At 36.9% G+C, this 20,675-nt stretch overlaps 1 protein-coding gene across 4 annotated transcripts in view; it reads right to left on the bottom strand.

Annotated features, from left to right (window-relative positions):
- FSTL5 (follistatin like 5) overlaps positions 1–20,675 on the bottom strand; it is a 329,565-nt gene that overhangs the window by 215,280 nt on the left and 93,610 nt on the right. For all 4 annotated transcript variants that reach the window (XM_062610785.1, XM_062610698.1, XM_062610855.1 and 1 more), the window contains exon 4: positions 9,174–9,422. In XM_062610785.1, the coding sequence (XP_062466769.1) occupies positions 9,174–9,422 (249 nt within the window). The remainder of the gene's footprint in view (positions 1–9,173; positions 9,423–20,675) is intronic.

A 20,675-nucleotide genomic window follows, 5' to 3' on the forward strand; every position in this document is an offset into this window, starting at 1 on the left:
AAACAGTTTAAATTTAGTTTATTGTGTAACAATTTTCACTATCCCATACAACCCTATTTGATATTTTAAAATAACCAGATTTGATAAGGATAATTAATTATAATTGGCAGCAATAAGTTTTAATACAGTATATTGTGTGGCTACATCATGGACTACTGTGACCTGTTTTTCCAGTTTTGATCACATTTAGTACTCTCACTATCGGACAACACCAATATTTATTTTAGAGTGCCACAAAAAGGTGCGTAGTAGCTTTTTGTCCAAAAGACTTTTTTAAAGGCCATATGAGCACAGAAGTTGAGGATGCAGAGATTATTTGAACCATACTTGCACAATCCTAGCATCCTGTCAACACTTTCATATACAACACAAATTAGCAAAAGGAGAGCAAAGAAAATCTATCCTGTGATTTGCTGTGTCCTAGTTGCAAGAGCAGACCCAATTTACCAGATTAAAAAGGAGGGAACTAGTAGAACTTTAATGCTACCTCTCCACTGATCACACTTTGCCAGAATTCCATTTCTGTTTCTTTTCCTCTCTTCTCTCCAATTCTCCCACAGTGGTATTGGAAACTACCAGTTGAATTGAAGCACTGCATGCTACTTTCTGCCCCTTCAAAATCAGGCCAAAGACATACAGAAGGGTATTTTTTTGGAGACACTGATCTAAAGAATCACAGAACAGCTAAGGTTGAAAGGGGCCTACAGATGTCAACAGGTACAATCACTTTGCTCAAGAGCCACTTTAGAGCTCATTGCCCAAGACCATGTCCAGTCAGTTTTGAATACGTCCAAGAAGGAAGACTCCACAATCTCTCTGGGTAACCTCTGTTTGGTCACCTCCACAGTAAAATAAAAAAATTAAAAAAAAAAATCTAAAAAATAAAAAAATCCAGTGGTTCCTGATTCTATTGAAAACCTCTTATGTTTCTCTTTGTGTCCATTGCCTCTGGTCCTCTCACCGAGCACCACTGAAAGGAGCCTGGCTCCTTCCTCTTTGCACCTTCCCTTCAGGCATGTATATACATTGATGAAATCCCCCAAGCCTTCACTTTTCCAGGCTGAACAATCCTTGCCCTTCCTCATAGAAAGAGCGCTCCAGTCATTTTGTGGCCCCTCAGTGGACTCTCCGTATGTCTATGTCTTCTACTGTACTAGGGAGCCCAGAACTGATCACAGTACTGCAGGTATGACCTCATCAGTAGATGGTATAGATCACTTCCCTTGATCTGCTGGCAGTGCATTGTCTAGTGTAGCCCAGGATACTATTAGCCCTCTCTGTCACGAGGGCACTTTGTTGGCTTATCCATTTAAATTCTCATTAGAGTAGTCCCATGCCACAGCATCCCTCTGCCATCATTGTCCCTTGTGTGGAAGAAATGATAAAACAGATAGCTGCACATCATCTGCTTCTATAAATAAACACTTAGAAATAACTACTGTTGTACTATTCAATCAAATGCAAATTGAACTGAAAACCTGAACTTTATGCAGTAATTGTTATGGTAAAAGAAAGCGAACAAGGCACTTCATTCAATGTACAAAAACCACCATGTCTAAGAATAAATTAGAGCAAGAATAAGCAACATAAGCAAACCTCATGAAAGAGGTCTCAAGGTTCTTTCTTTTTCTAGTATATATTATACAGGTATACCGATTTGGAAGAACTATCGTACTATGTTTGGCAAATAGGTAGGAGTTGTAAGCATTTGTGAAACTGCTCACGCAAACACAGTATCTCCAGTTTAAGCCAAGGGGAAAAAAAAAAATGTATCACTAAAACTATTTTTTCTACCTTTCAGCATTCTTTCCAATTTACTTGGAGAAGGGGGAGAGGGGGATAGGGCAGGAAACAAAGACACAAAACACCTCAACAAAACGTAAAGCACTAAATGTAGCTTCATTCAAATTCCTGAAGCTCATACAGTCTCTAAGTATACTATCACAAACAGTCAATGAGTTGCCTGGTACACTAAGAAAACAGACAACCTGGGTAATCACACCTGCATTTAAAATGTTGATTGTCTAATTCAGTGACTTCATAAGACTTTACAATGCAGCTTTCAGTATAAATGCAGCTCCTCTGAGCAGATTCAACATCATTACTGGAAGCAGAAAAAAAAAATAAAATTCAATTCTTCTATCAGTGAAAATCCATTATGTCCATAGTTCCACTTCTTTGTGGGGTAACAAACATCAGTGACACCCCTAGAAGCATTTTTAAACTTCATTAAGTTTTGTACAGCGATTAACTGGAGAACACCAATTCGTCATCACTTTATGAATGCAGAACACATAATAGGTTAGAGCTTATTAACACATTTATTCCAGTGTTGAAGGAATTAATATACAAAGATTGGGACTGCTCCAGCTACTGAAAATGAGATGTATTTGCAGTATGTCTTTAGACAGTCAAGAAAACCCCCTATAATGTGTTCGAGGCTTGTCATTGCCCCATCCTACATTTTAGAAGTATGGATTTAATTCAAAGGGAGAGGAAGAGAGAAGAGTTCTTTGCTTTAGTTCCAAAGCAGTACATCACCAACAGCAGCAAATGGAGGGTACATTGAACGTTTAGTTTTTTAAATCAAACGTGATATGCATGTTCTGATAGGTATCTTGCACTCAACTTTACTCTTGAAGATTCAGTAGCTGATATTAAATACGTAGGCCTTGCACCCGTTAGTTTGCATTATTTAAGATAATTGTGGGTAATTTTGTGACAAATCTTCCACAGATGTTTGAGGAAAAATGACAGTCTTCCAAATCTTGTGAGCAATGCAGCTTAAGAAAATTAATCAGGTGGGGACGGCGGATGAGAGGAACAGTGCTAAAATTTAGGTTGTGTTTTTCATGGGCAATAAAAAGAACCAGTTTTCCATTGGTTAGAGCATCTCTTTCCAACAAAGTGCTGAAAGAAGCAGAATATAAACCTGCCTTAACACTCTTGTCAATGTGTAATTACTAATGTTAATAGGTAAAAACATATACAATCCCTGCATTAACTCATACTTAAGAAATTAATTTTAAATTGTGTTGCACTAAAGTGAACATATGCAGGTCGTGGGCTGAATTCCTAGTATTAGTCAAATAATTCCTATGCTCTACCAAACATGTTTTAAGATCAAGCAGAATCTTTCTTATTCCTATTCTTGTGATAGAGTTCTGAAAGAATTTTCATATTTCTTTTAATAATCCAGTTTATGTTAAATATACATCTGGTGTGATAGTTGAAGCTTGAGAGTTTATTAGTAGCAACCTTAAGGGTGCATGCTATCTGCAGGAATTCAAGTTTTCCCATAGAGTTAATAATGATGGTTTTAAGGACTTAAATAAAGAAACCAGAGAAAAAAAGCAAAGACATCTTCAGGAAAAAAATATTTTGTAGTGAAAATACTGCACCCAAATGTGATTAACATTTTATTTTGAAAGACTGCCTAACGATCAACATTAAATTATGAGTGTACAAGATTTAAGACCAGATTAAATATATTCTCAAGTGAAATTGATAACAGAGACTATATGCATTCTTTTGAAGTATCTGAACACCAAATGAGATTAAGTAAATGTCAGTGCTTCTAAATGAATGTTTCAATATTTTAGGAACCAGCCTAAGACCACACTCACCTAGGCCACAAATCGCAATACAAAAATAACCAAAAGAAACCCCCAAAAAATTTTCAACCTAATTCTGTTGCAGTCACTGGAGAGGCTAAACCAGTGTTCTAGTTACTTTCTGTGATTTAGGATTTGGTTCATTTCAACTCACTTCAGGCTTCTTTCAAAAGAAAAAGCTGACAGCCTTTCCCTCTAAGGATTTGCAAAGTTTGCTTGTGAAATCCTATGTTGCTTTTACTCATGAGAACTGCTGTGTACAAAACAAACACCAAAACTTATTTGCTAATTTTCCATTTTTACTGGAATACAAAGCTGTTTACTCATACACATCCTCAGCATGCCCTGATGATTCTGTAAGTCTCCTTCATATCCCTTCTAAGCCAGTTAGTACTTATCACTTGCTGCCGTCTTCTGAACTTTTTCCAGTTTTCCCATACCCCTTTTGAAATTGTTCATAGTCAGCTCTTATCCACATTGCCCTAAAAAACTTTGTATCAGCAGCAAACTCTCCTACCTACGTTTCTACTTTCTCTTTTGGGAACAGACTGAAAAGCAAGTATTATAGCAGTCTTCAGAAATCTAGAGATTTTAGCAATAGTAGTAAGAAATCTGATGCTCAGACCGTTTAACAAATTAAAAGGTTCACCAAATGGAAAGTGAGACAAAAATAGAGAATCAAAATAATATGATACAGATATCATGGAAATTACTTATGAGTAAAAAGCTTATATTTGAAGTAAGGTTTATTCCAGAAATAGTCTATAAAACTCATAGTACATAGAAGTATGTATTACATTCCTGAGGATTTCTGGTAAATTAGAGTTTGTAATAATGATTTGGTATATCACTGTGTAGAATTAGATTTAATGTAAAATGTACAAGAAGCTCAGGGTGAAAAAAAATATAAGATTAATTTTGTCATGGGGAAGTTTTAATCTCTTATTTAGATTTACTGGCCTGGATTTAGGAAAATGAAATAACTGAAGTTGACACATACATGAAAATATATCTGAAGCTTATTTGACCTTCAGTATGAGGCATTCACCATCAAGTACAATGTCCTACAGAAGAGTCCAACTGAACTTTTTACAAGACAAAAAATAATAATGCCTCCAGACCTTTAAACTCAGCACAAACCCATTAATTTCACAGCGCCACTTCACAGAATGAAGATAGTGCTGCAGGTAAAGCAATTCCACTCCATTTGAATTGCCACCCTCTGGGGCTTGTTAAACCTATGACTACTGAAACCAGAAAGGGATTATACAAAAGTACCAAGCATAGTGTTAGCCACATGGTTGGATTTCTTTTCTCATATTAAACAATAAGCTGCTTTGAAATGCAAGAGTGTATGGCTTGAGAACAGCCACAACACTGGAAGCAGAGAGCATGCAGAGGCCACCTAGCCAGAGAATTACATAGTCAGCAAGGCAACAAAAGCGGTGCCAAAAGAAGACGGCATCAACATATTAGACTTCCAAGCTCAGACTGTCATCTAATGGGTAATCTAAGCTTTGAACTTTGATTTCTGTCAGCAGTATTTTCTTTAGTTCGTAATTTACATTTCCTCTTCTTCCTACCACTGAATTCACCATCCTGGCACTTATTTATCCCTTTTTTTCTCCTTGAAATACTTGCTCTTTACCTTCACTCCATCATTTCTTTTCCTTTGCTTTCTCTTTTCTTGAAACCAGAACATCTTCTTCTGTATTCTGTTCAGGAATTAAAAACTAATAAAGCCACAGGCTGCTAGCAGCCAGCCAGCTGTTCCGTTCCCCATTCTTTCCTTCTCCTAGCAGGTGAAAAAAATAATTTGAGATCAGTCTTACACAGAAAGTTCCTCAGATGACAAAGTAGTTCCTAAAGAGGCCTTTTATGTTCTTAAAATAAACTTAAATATTTGAAAACATTTCTAGACCATTAAGGCCTGAGAGCACCTCTGAAAGGGATTGTGGAACTTAAATTCACTAACATCGAGTCACAGGAGACTGGACTTTACAGGTGGAGAACAGGGTCTGGTATAGAAAACCCTTTCAATATAATCCTCTTTTCTATTGATCTAGAAGTAATTAACTTCCCTGCACAATACATTTTGCCTCTACGCCAGAAGAAATTGAGACAGCTTATTGAGTAACTCAAAGGGTCATAGCCGACATCTAATCAAGCCATAACGAAAAATCATTCAGTGTCCAATGCAAGACATCATGAAATACCAATAAGTGACTGATAGAAAAAAATGCAGGAAGAGTGAAGAAAAAGTAACTCCTAATTTAGGATGGCCATTATCCTGATCTATGTCTAAAATGTACAGTTTGCATAATAGCCCAATCATCAGGAAAAGAAAGGGATAATTTAAACTTTTCACTTAACTTACTGTTTTATGCCTGTGTTCACACATAATTGGGAAAAATTATTTAAGTCAGTGTGAGGAAATAAAGGCAGCTAGTGACAATGTAAAAGGAAGGAGTACAATGAACCTGGGTGTGCCCATGTCACTCACAGGAATAGGAAAAATAATTTGTGTATTAACTGTTCCAAGTTTACCTGCACCACCTTTCAGCCTACAATGGGACAAGAACCTGAAGTTTCAGCTTAGAAAAAAAGCCTATCAGGAAAGTACAGCTTTGACATAGGTAGCTTTCAGTACCTCAAAACACATTTATCAAATGTTTCAGACCTTACTTTTTGTGAAGGATTTGATGCTTTTTGTCTATGCTGTTTCACACTGAACTTCGGCAACACACACTTTTCCCAGTGGTGTTAATAGTTTTCATATATAAATCAAAGATATCTTCCATTTAGCAAGTCAATCCTTTAACTCCACTCATCAAGTAAGTGTTTAAAAGGGCAATTTTCAAATCATTAAGTAGACCTCATGATGTTTGAGATAAACTATAAATTATTCCTTTACAAGATGTATTACTTAAATAATTATAGCTACTTAGCTGCTATTGTAATTTTAATCAGGTATATGGAACATCTGTTTATAAAATTTTATTCTCCAGACACAGAATACTGAAGTGTTTTCTGGTACTCTTACTTCTTTAAATAAAGTGTATTTCTCAGCTTCTCTGATTTCAGCTCAAGACCACCATTATGTCTAAAACCTAAAATTTATGCATGAAGAAATATTCTTCCACCTCCCCCCAGAAGAAAAAGGAAAAATATCACCCTGTATGAAGATCTGAAACTAAAAAAACCCAAAGCATGATCTTGATAAATATAAAACAACAGATAAAACAAAAAAAAAAAAAACAAAAAATTAAACCAACCAAACAAAAACCCCACCAGATTAGCAATACACCAGAAATCAGCATTTAATTGCAATCATCATATAGTCATTGTTATCAGTGACTACCATATCATGTAACAGAATCTTGCAGGCATGACAAACCTCTTTCCCCTCCTTCCCCACCCCATTTCAGACTAGCTTTTAACAAAGAATTCTGTGAAAGACTAAAAAAAAAAATGCTCTTAATATTTTTTTTCTGAACGCAAGATCTTTATTTGATCTTTCTGGTCTCAGAAGCAGCTCATTGACATGAAATCAATCACTCGTGCTGGAGGATGCCAGCTAAGCTAACAAGGAGGACATGTGGCAATGCCCTTCTGACACCCCCGAGAGTGATGGGGTTCTTGCTAAAATACTGTCTCACTTTCCATTTCAGTGATTAGATCTCACTACATTTCCCCCCCTCAGAAAAAAAAAACAAAACAAAAACACTACAGTTTTTCACAAACATGCTCAAAGCTTATTTGTATTGTATACAGCACACTGAAGAACTGAAATCAGCTCCATAAATCTAAACATTTTAGTATTTGTTACTGTCATTTGTTCTGAGTACTGTATCATCAAAAAAGGTTTTTTTTAAGAGATTGTGATTGTTAAGACACAGGACAGAAGCAGTCATGTTTTGCTGTTGTTGCACAAGCCCCATATACTATACTCTTAAATTTTAATTTTCCACTACCTCAGAACACTACCTATTAGACTATATATTGTGATCATGTATCAATTTTATATAGGGTCCACATTTAGTTTTGAACAAATTTAAACTTTCACTATTACTTACAAGTGCATTCCCCTTTACAAGATTTCCATCCCCTCTCTCTAATCTATGAATCCCTGTCCCTTAATATGTTTCAAAGTTGCTGAGCTTAACACGTCAATTGAAGTAGGCAAAGGAGGAAAGACACTTCACCTTGGCAGTCACCCCATTTACTCAGGAAGAAAAAAATTACATAAAGTCCAGTTGTGCATACATTATATTTTTTTCTTGAGTTCTTGACTAAAGTTGGCTTTTGGGGGGGTTCCCTGTGCCTCCCTCAACCCCTCCTATTCCATTGTTCTACTACAAATCCCTTCATAATAATAAAGATACTTGCATTTGTACATGACCTGGGATATTTGGATTTGATTAAAAGACCACCAACTTTTCATTAAAATGATAATTTCTCAATCATAAATGTAGTGAAAAATTCACCTTTGATTTTTTTTTAATTAGTTTCATCTGAACAACCTTATACAAGAATCCAATTTTGAAAATTCAGATTAAAATTTAAGTGGAATATTGTAATTTAAATCAGTATTCCCTACAAAAGTGAATTCATTTAATGGAAATATCTCACTAGACTTCTTTCTGTGGTGGTAGTAGCTATTAGTTGCTATGAGTGAGAACGCAACTATACCTACAACATAATGTTAACAAAAATAGAACAGTCTAAAAAGAATATGAATTAATTCAACCCCTAGGTAGACTCATCAAAAATGCCCTTATTTAAAAACATTTCCTCACCACCACCGCCCCCAAAGCCATCTGCCACTTTTAACCAGTACAAACATGCTGCAAATCTGTCCAAGTATGCTTAATCAGGCTGTGTATTGGCAGAGTTCCAGAAACCTGAAAGGTGTGCTCAAAGTGCATAAAAAAAAGAGCAAGCAGCAATTGTTGACATCTTTAGTCAATAACATGCTTAACAGAAGGTGTATCTCCCAGCATTCAGGTTAGCATCTCTCAGCATTCAGAAGATTAAAAAGTAGCTAAACTTGCATGCTTCAGCAAACACCCATGTACACTCTTCATTGTCCAAATTCAAAGCAAGGAAGACACATTTAGCCATGAACAAACTGCTGGTATACCAACTTCAGTGCCAAATACAGGAGCAGGTCCTGCAGCCTTACAGAACCCCTCTGAAATCTGAATCTGTTTTTCATGTAACAGAGATTAATATCCTTCGGGCTTTGGGACTGTAAGTACATTCAGATGAATGAGGTCAACAGAGCCACATTCTTAAGACAAGCTGCTGCGGATTAATTTCCAAGAGACAACTGGATTGTTCAGGTTAAAAAGAGGTGATTGCCCAGAGCACTGAGTACAGATAAAAAGGGGAAAAAAAAAAAAAAATCCATAAGATATCTCTGGAGAAAGATACTTACTGTGTTTACCAAGTCATTTATTCACTGAACACTCAGTGCAGGCTCTACAGAGCTTTAACTGAGCTGCTTGAAAACACATGCTGATAGCAATATTCCAGGTATTGTTCAGCTGGGCTTACCTTTGAAGAAGCAATCTTCATTGTGTACAATGGTGACCTTTTGCTTTTTCAGACAAGCAGCCCTGTGCACTTCGCAATGGTTTTCATAGAATTCTCCATCAGAACCGCACACAGGCTTGTAATGCGGTCTGCAGTGCTCCATGCACACGCACTCAGCTTGGCCCGTCTCCCCATTCACAACGCAGTGCCTACCCAAGCCGCAGTACTTGTTCTCACATGATCCAAAATGGCCATCTTGACCCATAAACCCTAAAAAAAAATATACACCAAAAAAACAAAAAAAAATTGATATATTAGATGCATTTTGTTTAACTGCATGCAAGATACAAATAGTATTGTATAATGTAAATGAGTTGAGAATATATTCTGTTACATCCTTGACTAATGCTTAACATAGGTCAGTTTGAAAAGAAACAGATTTAATCTCGTTAACATGACTGGGCACACTGGTGATCATTTTCATGTCTTAGACTAACTGTAATTAAGAGCAACATCTATTAACAAGATTTACTTTCCACTAAAAAAACATAATAAATCATGTCTTTTTAAATGGATATTGAAGCTTGTCACTTTAGGACAGCTATGCTACTGCATGTAATAGAACAGTGCATCCTCCAGAATTTAGATCACAGAATATATTCAATTGGAAGGGACCCCTAAGGATGATTGAGTTCAACTCTTGTCTCCCCACAGGACTACCTAAAACTAATCCATATGACTAAGAGTGCCCTCCCGATGCTCCTTGATTTCTGACAGGCACTCATACACTTAGACTGATACACAAGACTAACTAGAGAGAAGGAAGAAGTGAAAAAAAACAAACAAACAAACAAAAAAACAAAACAAAACAAAAAAAAACCTCTGTGGGTGGCAAGACAATGACATTTCAGGGAACAGAGCATGGTGGAAAAGCAGGATTGACATATCAAGTGAATGTTGGCTAGGAGTCAAACGAGCCTCTTGTGTTTCAATGAGACAAGTGGGATTTGGATAACAAGCAGAGATTTAAGAGAACTACAGTAGAGGTAAAGGAGCTTCTGCTGGCCACAAATCCCAGTTCCTTCTGCTCCTAGAACATGGAAACAGATCATCTACATTAGGCTACCAAAGCCATTTATCCACTTTATATCCTCTCTCTGCTGCTGCCACCATATAAAATAAGTGCTGAGGTCAGTAGCAGATATTTAAATGCAGGGGGAAGTTAAGTGAGCATGGAGTATTTCCATGGTATATCCTCAGTTTACATCTTGGCTGACACTGAACTAACTCTACATTAAATTCTTGTTGAGGGAAAGGGTACGACAAGTGAAAAAAAAAAGAAATACCTGAAAAACACACCATCAAACACCACATCAACACCACACTATCATAAAACCCACAACAGAATCTCAATTGCAATTACCAAAACTTCAATTACATAAGTGTTCCAATATCATAACTGTGTCCTAAAATAAGTATAATGCCTACAAATGTGGGAATTGACAGTGCCCTTCATAGTTACCTCACTTTATTCTCTTGCTGTACACTTCTAACTTTCAGAACAAAGAAGAACTTGATCCCCAAATATTATGTACACCTAGCATTCTAATTCCTTGCAATACTTTTCCTCACAACCTAGCTGAATGACACGTGGCTACCCCGTAAAAAATATCATGAACAAATGGTAATGCGTAATTTGGTAGTATTACATTCATTTCTTGAAGAGCTAATGTGTCAGTACCATAGCTTGACGCATATTGCTTCTAACCATTGAGAATCTGTTTGTGGCTTCAATGGCAGAAGTAAATTCTTCTCACTTTTTCTTAAGCCTACAGGTCTGTTAGACCTTAGACAACAGTGCTTTCATTCTTTGCTTTCTCATACAGCATAAATTTTTTATAGACAAATACACTACAGAAAGCACAAGACCATGAAATTTGTCCCTCTAATATGACAAATGCTTTCAGTATATTATTTATAACAATTTGAGCACAAGGTTGAAAGGACTACAGATTCAGCTCGGGTGTTTTATACCTGATGTAACTACACTACCATGATTTTTATACACATGTAAGAGTACAGACCAGGCTGATGGTGGGGTTTAACTGCTCATGCACCAAACTGACTTGAAACGGGTTTTTTAAAATACCACTCCTTGTGCCAGTATATCAACATGATATACAAGCAACAGACATTAACTGACAGAAATGAATGTAAATCCAATTTCCTTCTACTACCACTAACCTCAAATTAAGTCTCGCAATGTCCAAGAGTACTTAACAGCACAGGTTACTACATAATTTCAGGACTTCTCTGAAGTTATACAACTGTTGCAGTTTGAGGCCAAAGCTCATAAATCATCATTATTTCTGCTTTCTGAATTGGAAGATAAAGACCTCAATCTGACAACTGCTCTGAATTACTGAGAGGTGTTTGGTGACTCCACAATGCATCCTGCTGTGTATCGCTTTGAAAGTAGAAACCAATTTAAGGCTTCACTTGGGACTTCCATATTAGTACTATAATTGAATCTGATGCCTGAATGCAAAACAGCTACTTTCAGATGAGGAAAAATGATGAGAATGATTTGTCTAATATATATTGACATTTAAAATATCAATACATCAACATATACCCATCATATACATCAATAAGCAAGCAAGATTTTTGCCATAATGAAAAACTATATTACTTTGTTATGAAATGTTTTATAAATGTCTTCATTTTAAACCATTAACTATTCAAAAACAATATATATATTTGATATATCACTGCATATGTAATTCCTTCAATTGAAGTCTAGAGTAAAATTTGAACTGGCTTCAACAGAGAGAAGATTCTTTCTTCAGACTCTTTGCCTAAGTTCAGTTACTTTTAATGCCTTCAGTATGTTTAACAAGCACTGGTTTGTGCCATTTTTAATTTAGGAACTTGCAGAACTTCTAATGTATTTGATGAAAAGGGGCAGCTAGGCAGCTTTTCAACTATTCTTAATCAGATTTAATAAAAAAGTTTAAATGTTTTTTCTTAAAAAGTCCATAAACTAGTGGTTATCAGATTACTCAGAAAAAAATAAAATCCATGCCATTTCAAATGAGGTGATAAAATGTTCATAAACATAAAACTTTGATATCAGTTTGAACTAAAAGTGCACCCAATTCTGAATATGTAAGCAAACCAATAAATATTAAATAGCTACACTGAGATAAAAATAAATGCATTTAGACATAAGTAAAACTTTTTCTTTTAGTAAGCTAGTGACACAAATCTAGAGATTTTAAGACTATCAACAGAAAACAAGGTTTTATGTAATAGCACGGATTGATTTTTTATCAGTTAAGTCAAAATTTAACTTTACTGTAGAGGACCAAATCAAATTAGCAAAAAGTATGGGGAACAAGCAGTCACGTTGGATTAATTTTTTTTCTTTCATCTGAGTAAGTGATATAGCACTTCAATTGCATAATAAAGAAACAACTGCAAAGAGCTATTTTAAGTATTACTGACAGAAATTTTCCCCCAGATACTTACATTTCCTCTTTAGACTTCTCAGGAATTATTAATGAAATATTGGAACAAGACTTCTAATTTACAGAGGGATAAGTCAGTAAAACAGAGGAGATAACAGATGTTTAGAGTAGCCTTACTAAGGGGCACTGATTTATTTGCTATGGATAAAAAGCATTAGCATTCTGTTGTCAGAGTTGAAAAAAATGCAAAACATTTGACCCAAGTACAACGATACAACAACATCAGTAATGTTTCTATTTTGGTACAAAGCTACAGGAATCTTGTCATTACCAAACAAACCATCTTTTAAACCCATATGGGTTGTGACTTGCAAACCATTCATGAAGTTCCTTCTCTTTCAGTGACTTGCAGGAGATCGACACCATTACTGTTCCTTCTTGGAATTATTATTGAAGAAGGTATACTTTTGATAGAGTGATAGCGGAAGGTTTGTTTGGGTTTGTTGGGTTTTAGAGTTTTTTTCTGGTTTTAATGCCAGTATAGATAAGCCTCCAGGGACAAAATTGCTTAGGATTCAGCAACTATTCAGAAGACCACCACCTCCTTCCAAGTTGTAAAATTGAATAACACCAAGTTTTTCTGAAGGCAGGTCTTCTACCTAAGTATTCAATTTAGAAAATAAACTAGTCCAAAAGGCACTTAGGTTCCTAAATGTGGACATAATTCAGTAATTTAGTAGATAAGCAGACCAGCACATTCAATATTAAAAGAAACTGAGAACAAGTAAATCAAGACAAAAAATAATCTACACATGTATGCTAATTTTTTCCAGTAATTCAATTGGTATTGCTTATGTGATGATAAGTAAGACTGCATGTCAAGCGCCATAACACAATACGAAACTGTGTACCCATATTAGCTATGACCTCTGGATTTTCAGCCATAAAGGTGTAATACATATGCATTCTGAGAGGATCTATAGTACTATAAAAATAAAAAAAAAAAAAAACAAACTTTCTTCAGTTTAAAAGTAAGCCTGGAAGCATTTAAATTATCATAGCCTTAAGTTAAAAAAAAAGAAGAAAGAAAGCAAAAACCTATACTTCAAGAAAAAGCATTAAAAATGTATTATGCCTAAAACAGAGAAAGAAAGCAGTCACACAGGGTTTTTTTCAGAATCTTTGGAACTTAAAATCCAAACAGACATAAAATGAAAGAACAAACAAAAAGAAAAGACTTTAATTTTAAAAAACAGAGAAAGCAAATATTATTTTTTTTTGCTTTTAAGATAAACTTTAATAAATACAGTTTCAAGCTGTCAGTTAGGACTCCTCATACACATTTCCCAGCCGAAGACCAGTTCAACAGCACCCAGAGCGGAGCTAGTTTTAGGTCATAATTGCATCGTTTACACTTGGAGATTAAGTGCATGTTTTAGCATGCAAAAGGCTCACAGAAATATACACTTTGTCCTTTGACTAATCTGTTTAGAGAAACATTATATATGGAAACAGGAAATTCACAAGAGTATGAATCACCACATTGGCCAGCTGGCCCTGTGTGTTACCTAAAACAAAGCAGCAAATATTTTTTTAGACAAGACATCTAGATCTTTTGTAGAAGTTACTGATGCTGACTTCAGAGGTCAACAGTCCCGTTCTCCCTCACCCCCTTTTTATTTAAATGTTTGTAAATGACAATTCCAATTACACAGCTGTATTTTTTTTTTCAATATACTGTATATAAAAGGCCCAACCAAGACTGTAATCTGTAATCCTAATGTTAAGTGTTCAGTGTAGCCTTAAATTTCACATGAAGCAGAAATATCTCAGGAAGAGCAGTGGAGAGAAAGGGAGGGGAAAAAAAAAAAAAAAAGAAGAGGAAAAGAAGATTGATCACCACTTAGCATTAACACTGATAGGGCATTAACACTGAGCATGTGAGCATGACCTCAGCTCATAAATATTAAAGATCTAGACTTTTTTTTTAAGTTGTAGTATTTTAACAGCAGTTCTTTGACAAATTTTGATATTGCTAGCAAGAACAGCTTGTAATTACCCTGACTGAACATGACACTAAATCTGTGCTAGCCATTACCCAGAACTCTTAGTATATGAGCTGCTCCAGTAATTTCACATTTTATATTTTGGTGAGGAATACTTAAAGAGTGAATTATTTGAAAGTAAACAAACATTATTTACAAATTCCTCAATATAACAAAAATAAAGTTCCCCAGGTGATTAACAGCATGTATCTCAATAAGCTAAAGAGCTTCTGGATTTTGAACTCTCCTGACCAATGTATTCTCTAAATATGGTATTAGAGTGGCTTACCATAACACATGCCTTGATTTTAAACCACACAAAACATCTTTGGTTTGCCTGTTGTGTGAGCCTATATTGTAACAGATAATGTAGTAGTCAGTTGTTAAAACTGTATTATCTGTATTCCAAACTCTAACCAGGTTAGCCACCTCTAGCCAGGTTAGGACACTACCAGGCATTTCTATTTCATAAATTTTGCTGAAGAGACATGTCTGGAACATGGTCACCTAGGGTAGGGTATTGATGAAGAGAAATCCCACTCATGGTCATGTTCATGGATTTACAAGCAAAGTAATTTAATGCATGTCTTCTATAAATTACATAAAAAGACATAAGTATTTCTTGCTAACTCTTAAAGTGACAAAAATATAAATGCATGCTCCATGCTTACTCACTTTTCTTTTTCTGTGACTGACTTACCCTTAATGATTATATTTAAAATTGACAATTTTGTAAAATTTTGTAAATTTTGTAAAATTTACAATTTTAAATAGTCTTTCATATCACTAAGTACAACATGAAGCCCATAAAAGTAGAAGGAAATGTACTTCCCCCCCCCCAGAGCTCCAGAAGTCACCTTTGAAACCTTAACTTTCAAAGACTCAGCCTCAAAAAATAATCCAATCTCACATCCTTTTGAAAGCAAGATTAACTCAGAAGTCTCCCTTGTCTTTCCACTTGTTTGTCTAATTAAATTTTATACACAAGAAAGAAGCAAAATCTGTCATGACAGGTATGAAGAAAAAAACATAATGGAAGACAAAAATCTTAAAATAACAGTCCTTCACCAGAAGGAAAATCATTATAGCAGCAATTCAAACACGGCCATAGCATTTGAATACAGTGATTATGAGTAAAATAGAGAAATGCCACCTGAAATAGATCCCCATTCATAAAGGTGGAAGAGTATTCACAAAAGGCTGATCATGTGAAGAATTTTTCAGCAGTACACAGAATTATAGATGAGTAAGTCTGAGGGACTCTGCTGGCTTGGACAGTTCTAAATCACAAAGATTACAATTAACGAAGTTCAAGATAATAATTGCACAGCGATAAAACAATGTAAGAGTTACTTGAATCAATATTTTCTAATGATTTTAGCGTGTAAAATAGTTGTACAGCAAGACCGCTTAAAAATTTAAAAAAAAAAAAAAAAAAGGACAAAAATAAGCTTCTGTTAACATACTGTTCTTCCTCCCAGGAGGCTTTCAAGAGCAGAAGTGCAAACTTGTTCTGAAGAAGATAAAGATAAAACAAGAGTGAGCTGTTCCCACTTACACACCAGAAAGAGCTCCTCTTAGCAGCTCTGTCAAGCAATTCCTTCTCATGTACTCTCTGCCATAACTCTGATAGCCCTAGCTGTCATTGAAAGAAACAATTTGGATCTCCTCAAAGTTTCTTAGAGTCAGAGCCAAACCAGAAGGTTGTATCAGCAACTCTAGTAGTTCAAAGATGGGAGAGTAAAGAAAAAACACAAACTAGAGCAAGCATCACACCAGTGCAGGGGCAGCATAAGCACCTACAACACACTGCCCTCAGCCACTTCCATTTTCCACCTCGCAGCCCTGCTTCCACCTTAGGAACGGTATTACACATGGCTGGCCGGTCATTAGTTTCATCTCCCATGGTTTTCTTTCAGCATCAGCCAAGTAACCTGGAGCCCAACAGCTCACTTGGCCTGCGCATACAGTTTTTTGGCTGGGTCTTGTACTGTCCTGTCCTGTCCTTCCTTACCCAACTCCCCCATGCTTACACACAAAAAAAGACCCCTGCCTTTGCAGGAGGACTTCAAGTACTGCAAAAATTTGCACCTTCTTAGAATTTGACTGAAATGTGGTATGCTCAACATTTATCAGTGAGGACTAACAGACACATATGTTACAACTGCTCGTTTTGGCTGAGTTTACCTTAAAATTCAGGCTAAATGCACTTAACAGATGCTTGTATTGTGTATTCAAATAAAGTGACTTTCTCATGGTCTTGTAAAGGTAAATTACGGGGAAAAAATGAGAAAGTGACATACTCCTAAAGGGATAACTATGCAAAACCACAGCAAGCAAAAGGAAAAGAAACCCCCTGTAATACCAAGAAGATTTCTAAGCACTGCATACCCAGCTATTAATCTGAAATGCTGAAACCTCCCAAAACAATGTTACTTGTTGGTCAGGAATGCCTTCGCAACTTGGCCCATGTGAATCCTTTTACCAGTATTTTGCAGCTATCTTGAGCAAACTCCACAGAATTTAGCTCCCTCAGAAAAAAAAAATCAAATCACACCTCCTCCGCTTGAATCTAATCGAAGACAGGGATCAGAAACACCACATGAGTAAAGGCAAAGAAACGAGAACACAACCGGCACCATACAAGAGCATCCCCTCCTCACAAGGCACCTACCTTGCACCACGGCCCAGAGCCGCCGCTTACCCCTCCCCGCCGACAGCGCACCGCGGGCTTCACCCTTCGCTCTACCCCCGGCCACCCAGGGCAGCCGCGGCTGGGGACTCAGCAGGTGGCCAGCTCGCTCCTCCCACCATTAAAGAGGCCTTCTGTGGATCCCGCCTCTATAAACTTTCTTCACTCACCCGCAAAGCTATTAAGCCCTTGCTTCGCTTTCAGAACATAATAAATGGCCACGACAGCTCCACTACTGTCTTTCCTTCCGAGCAGCGCTCTGTTCAGATTCCTGCCTGAACCCAAATCGATTTCACCACCGAAGTGCTGCTGGACAATGCTCTGGCCCAGGCAGCAAGGTCTTGCATGCAAACCCAGCGGCCCAGGGCTCTGCAGGTTCCTACAGGAGACATTACTGGCCTGGCCAGGGATGTTCACACACTCCTGGGAACCAAGAAAGCACACCAAAGTCTCCTGCAGTGCTAGGAGGTGATCTTTGATCATCCTCCTCATAGCTGACCTGTAGCCATTAGATATGGGCTAAGGACATGCTACTTGCCTTATATAGCAGAATACAAAATATACATAAGTCTGAAACTAGAAGCTGAACATATCTGGAATAAAAATCACTGCTGGCTTTACATGTAAGTATAGACTGACATCCTTGAGCAGTTTCAAGCCAGCAACTCATTACTTTTAATTAAATCCTTTGCTGTACCTAGCACTTACGGAGTTTTTCTTTCTCACATGCTATCTTTGTGTTCTGAAAAATGTTTATTATTTGTTTAACACCAAACCAGTGGCAAACAAAGTGGGAAATGACACATTTGCCTCAGATACATGGACCGTTATTCAAATGGTTGATTGTTTTTCAATTGCAGCGCAGCAGGCAACCCTCTATTCTGCCAAATGTGTTGCCCAATGTCACCAAGAGCAGGAAACGTGCATCACGGTGACAGCAGTTCTGAAAAGGTCATAGTTTAAACAACCTTTCACACAGTTTTTAATGCTTATTTGAAATATAGCTCGCTGAAAATCACAAAGGGCGAGCTTAGTTCTCAGACAGACAAAACCACCTCAGTACTGCTCACTTGTCATTTAAAACCCAAGCTGGTGAGTTTTAGCCACAGTGATCAAAATAAGCAAAACTCTCAGTTAAATTATTGACTGAAATTTCCTTTTACTTAGTTAAAAATTAGGTTGTTAGGATTTGGTCTCAATAAGCAGACGTATATGGCTTTCTCTGGGGTTAAATATGCTGCTATATGAAACAACATTATAAACAGAAAATTTAACTTATCTCCTGGTCAAGTTGCCAGCACAAAAAATGTCATTCAATTATCCATGGTACAAACTAGCATACCACAATCCAGACAGTATACAATTCCCATGTTAGACACTGGATCGACACTGTTTTGCTGGGTTCTTTTACTTCAAAGTCCTCCCTTCAGAGAAGAGCTGTGATGGCTTTCTGCTACTTTCCCCAGGGATCTCTCCTAGAAAAAGTAACATAGACTGAGCAGCATTTATACCATGTGGTTGAAACGCAGCATCATTACTGCTTGAGGAAACCTAAAAAAGAAATGACGAGCATCTTCGGTTTTACTGCTTAGAAACATTTGCTCCTAGGAAATTTGACACTGTCTTTTTTTTTTTTTTTTTTGGACTTGTGACTGGGCAACTGTGGTGGGTTGAGCACGTCAGTGCCCAATAAGTCACCAACTCCCCCCCCCCCCCCCAAGAATTCAGAAGGACTTCAGTAAGGAATTCATTGATTTCCATCAGCAGGCAGATACCCAGCTGCCTCCTGGAAATGATCACATGTAACAGGGCCATGCCTTAACCACCAGTGTCCCACCATCCTTCTCCTTTCCCACAGCAGTTATTGCTGAGCAGAACATCCTATGGTGCAGGATATCCCTTTGGTTAGCTCAGGTCAGCTGTGCCAGCTGTGTCCCCTTCCAACTTCCTGCTTTGAGGGGAACACAGTGGGAAAAGAAAAGGCCTTGATACTGTGCAAGTGCTGTTCAGCAATAGCTAACCCAACATTGGCTTGGTCACCAATATACAACATGGCAGTATGTGAGCTGCTGTGAAAAAAAACAATCCCAGACAGATCCAGTACAGAAACACAGTGTGAAAGCATTGTTGGCATTAGTAAATCCAGGAAGGCGAGCAGGGATGGGGGCCGGAGGAAGTTAATCTAAACTGTTCATCAGTGGACTCTTTAAGAAAAAAAATACATAGAAGAACATTATAACAATTTTTACATACAGAATTTCTAGTTCAGTTTCTTTGAAAAAAGTAGTAAGAAACTACTACTTTCGATGTCCTGCATGTTCCATCTTTGTGGAAGATAAACGTGCAATGTAAGGGTTATTAAGGCAGGCTATGATCTTTACACACCCATCAGAAAGAAACGGCAAAACACTGCATACTTGTATACATGAGTATAGCTCTCAAAGACACTTAACTCAGCTAACAAACGTTGACACCAATGTCCCATATGTGGATTTCTGAAAGAAAAACAAAAGCAAAAAAAAAGCAACCCCCCTCCCAAAAAAAAACCACCAAAACCAAATAACCCCACTACCAAACCCTACAAAATATAAATGTTATGCCAAAAGATATGCAATATCTGAAAACAATGTTTTAAGACAGTAAAAAGGAGTCTAAAAAGAACGTCTTTACAAAGAATAGAGATATACATAGTGAAGCAATACTGGTTGCCTCCAGACCTTGTTACAAGAAAGTAATCATCTCAAATAGGCTTGAATTTTAATGACTTAATTCTGCCATTTTAAGGCAAGCAGAGCAAAATGCACTGTGCACACACCTCTTTTTTGCAGAGCAGGATTGATCCTCTCTGCTCCATATAGTCAGCTAAGTTGTAGGGTTTTTTCTGAGGAAGTTCACCCAAAGTATCTACAATTAAAAAAAAAAAAACAAAAAATAACCCAAACCCAAAAATATACCTAAAAGCTAATCTGTATTAAAATGAAAAAATGAAAAGGCAAAATGTTTTTCCAGATTTTTGTTAGGAGAGAATATTGCTCTATGACAAGATAAAAAAGATGGGCAAGTGACATATCAAAAATCTTCCTCTTGACATAGAATCATAGAATCATAGAATCGTTAAGGTTGGAAAGGACCTTAAGATCATCTAGTTCCAGCCCCCTGCAGTGGGCAGGGACACCTTACGCTAAATCATATCACCCAAGGCCTCATCCAACCTGGTCTTGAACACTGCCAAGGATGGAGCATTCACAACCTCTCTAGGCAACCTATTCCAGTGCCTCACCACCCTAACAGGAAAGAATTTCCTCCTTTATATCCA

Source organism: Pezoporus occidentalis, unplaced genomic scaffold (genome assembly GCF_034315485.1).
Source record: "Pezoporus occidentalis ecotype Australia unplaced genomic scaffold, CSIRO_AGI_Poc_V1 ctg1, whole genome shotgun sequence".
NCBI classification, from domain to species: domain Eukaryota; kingdom Metazoa; phylum Chordata; class Aves; order Psittaciformes; family Psittacidae; genus Pezoporus; species Pezoporus occidentalis.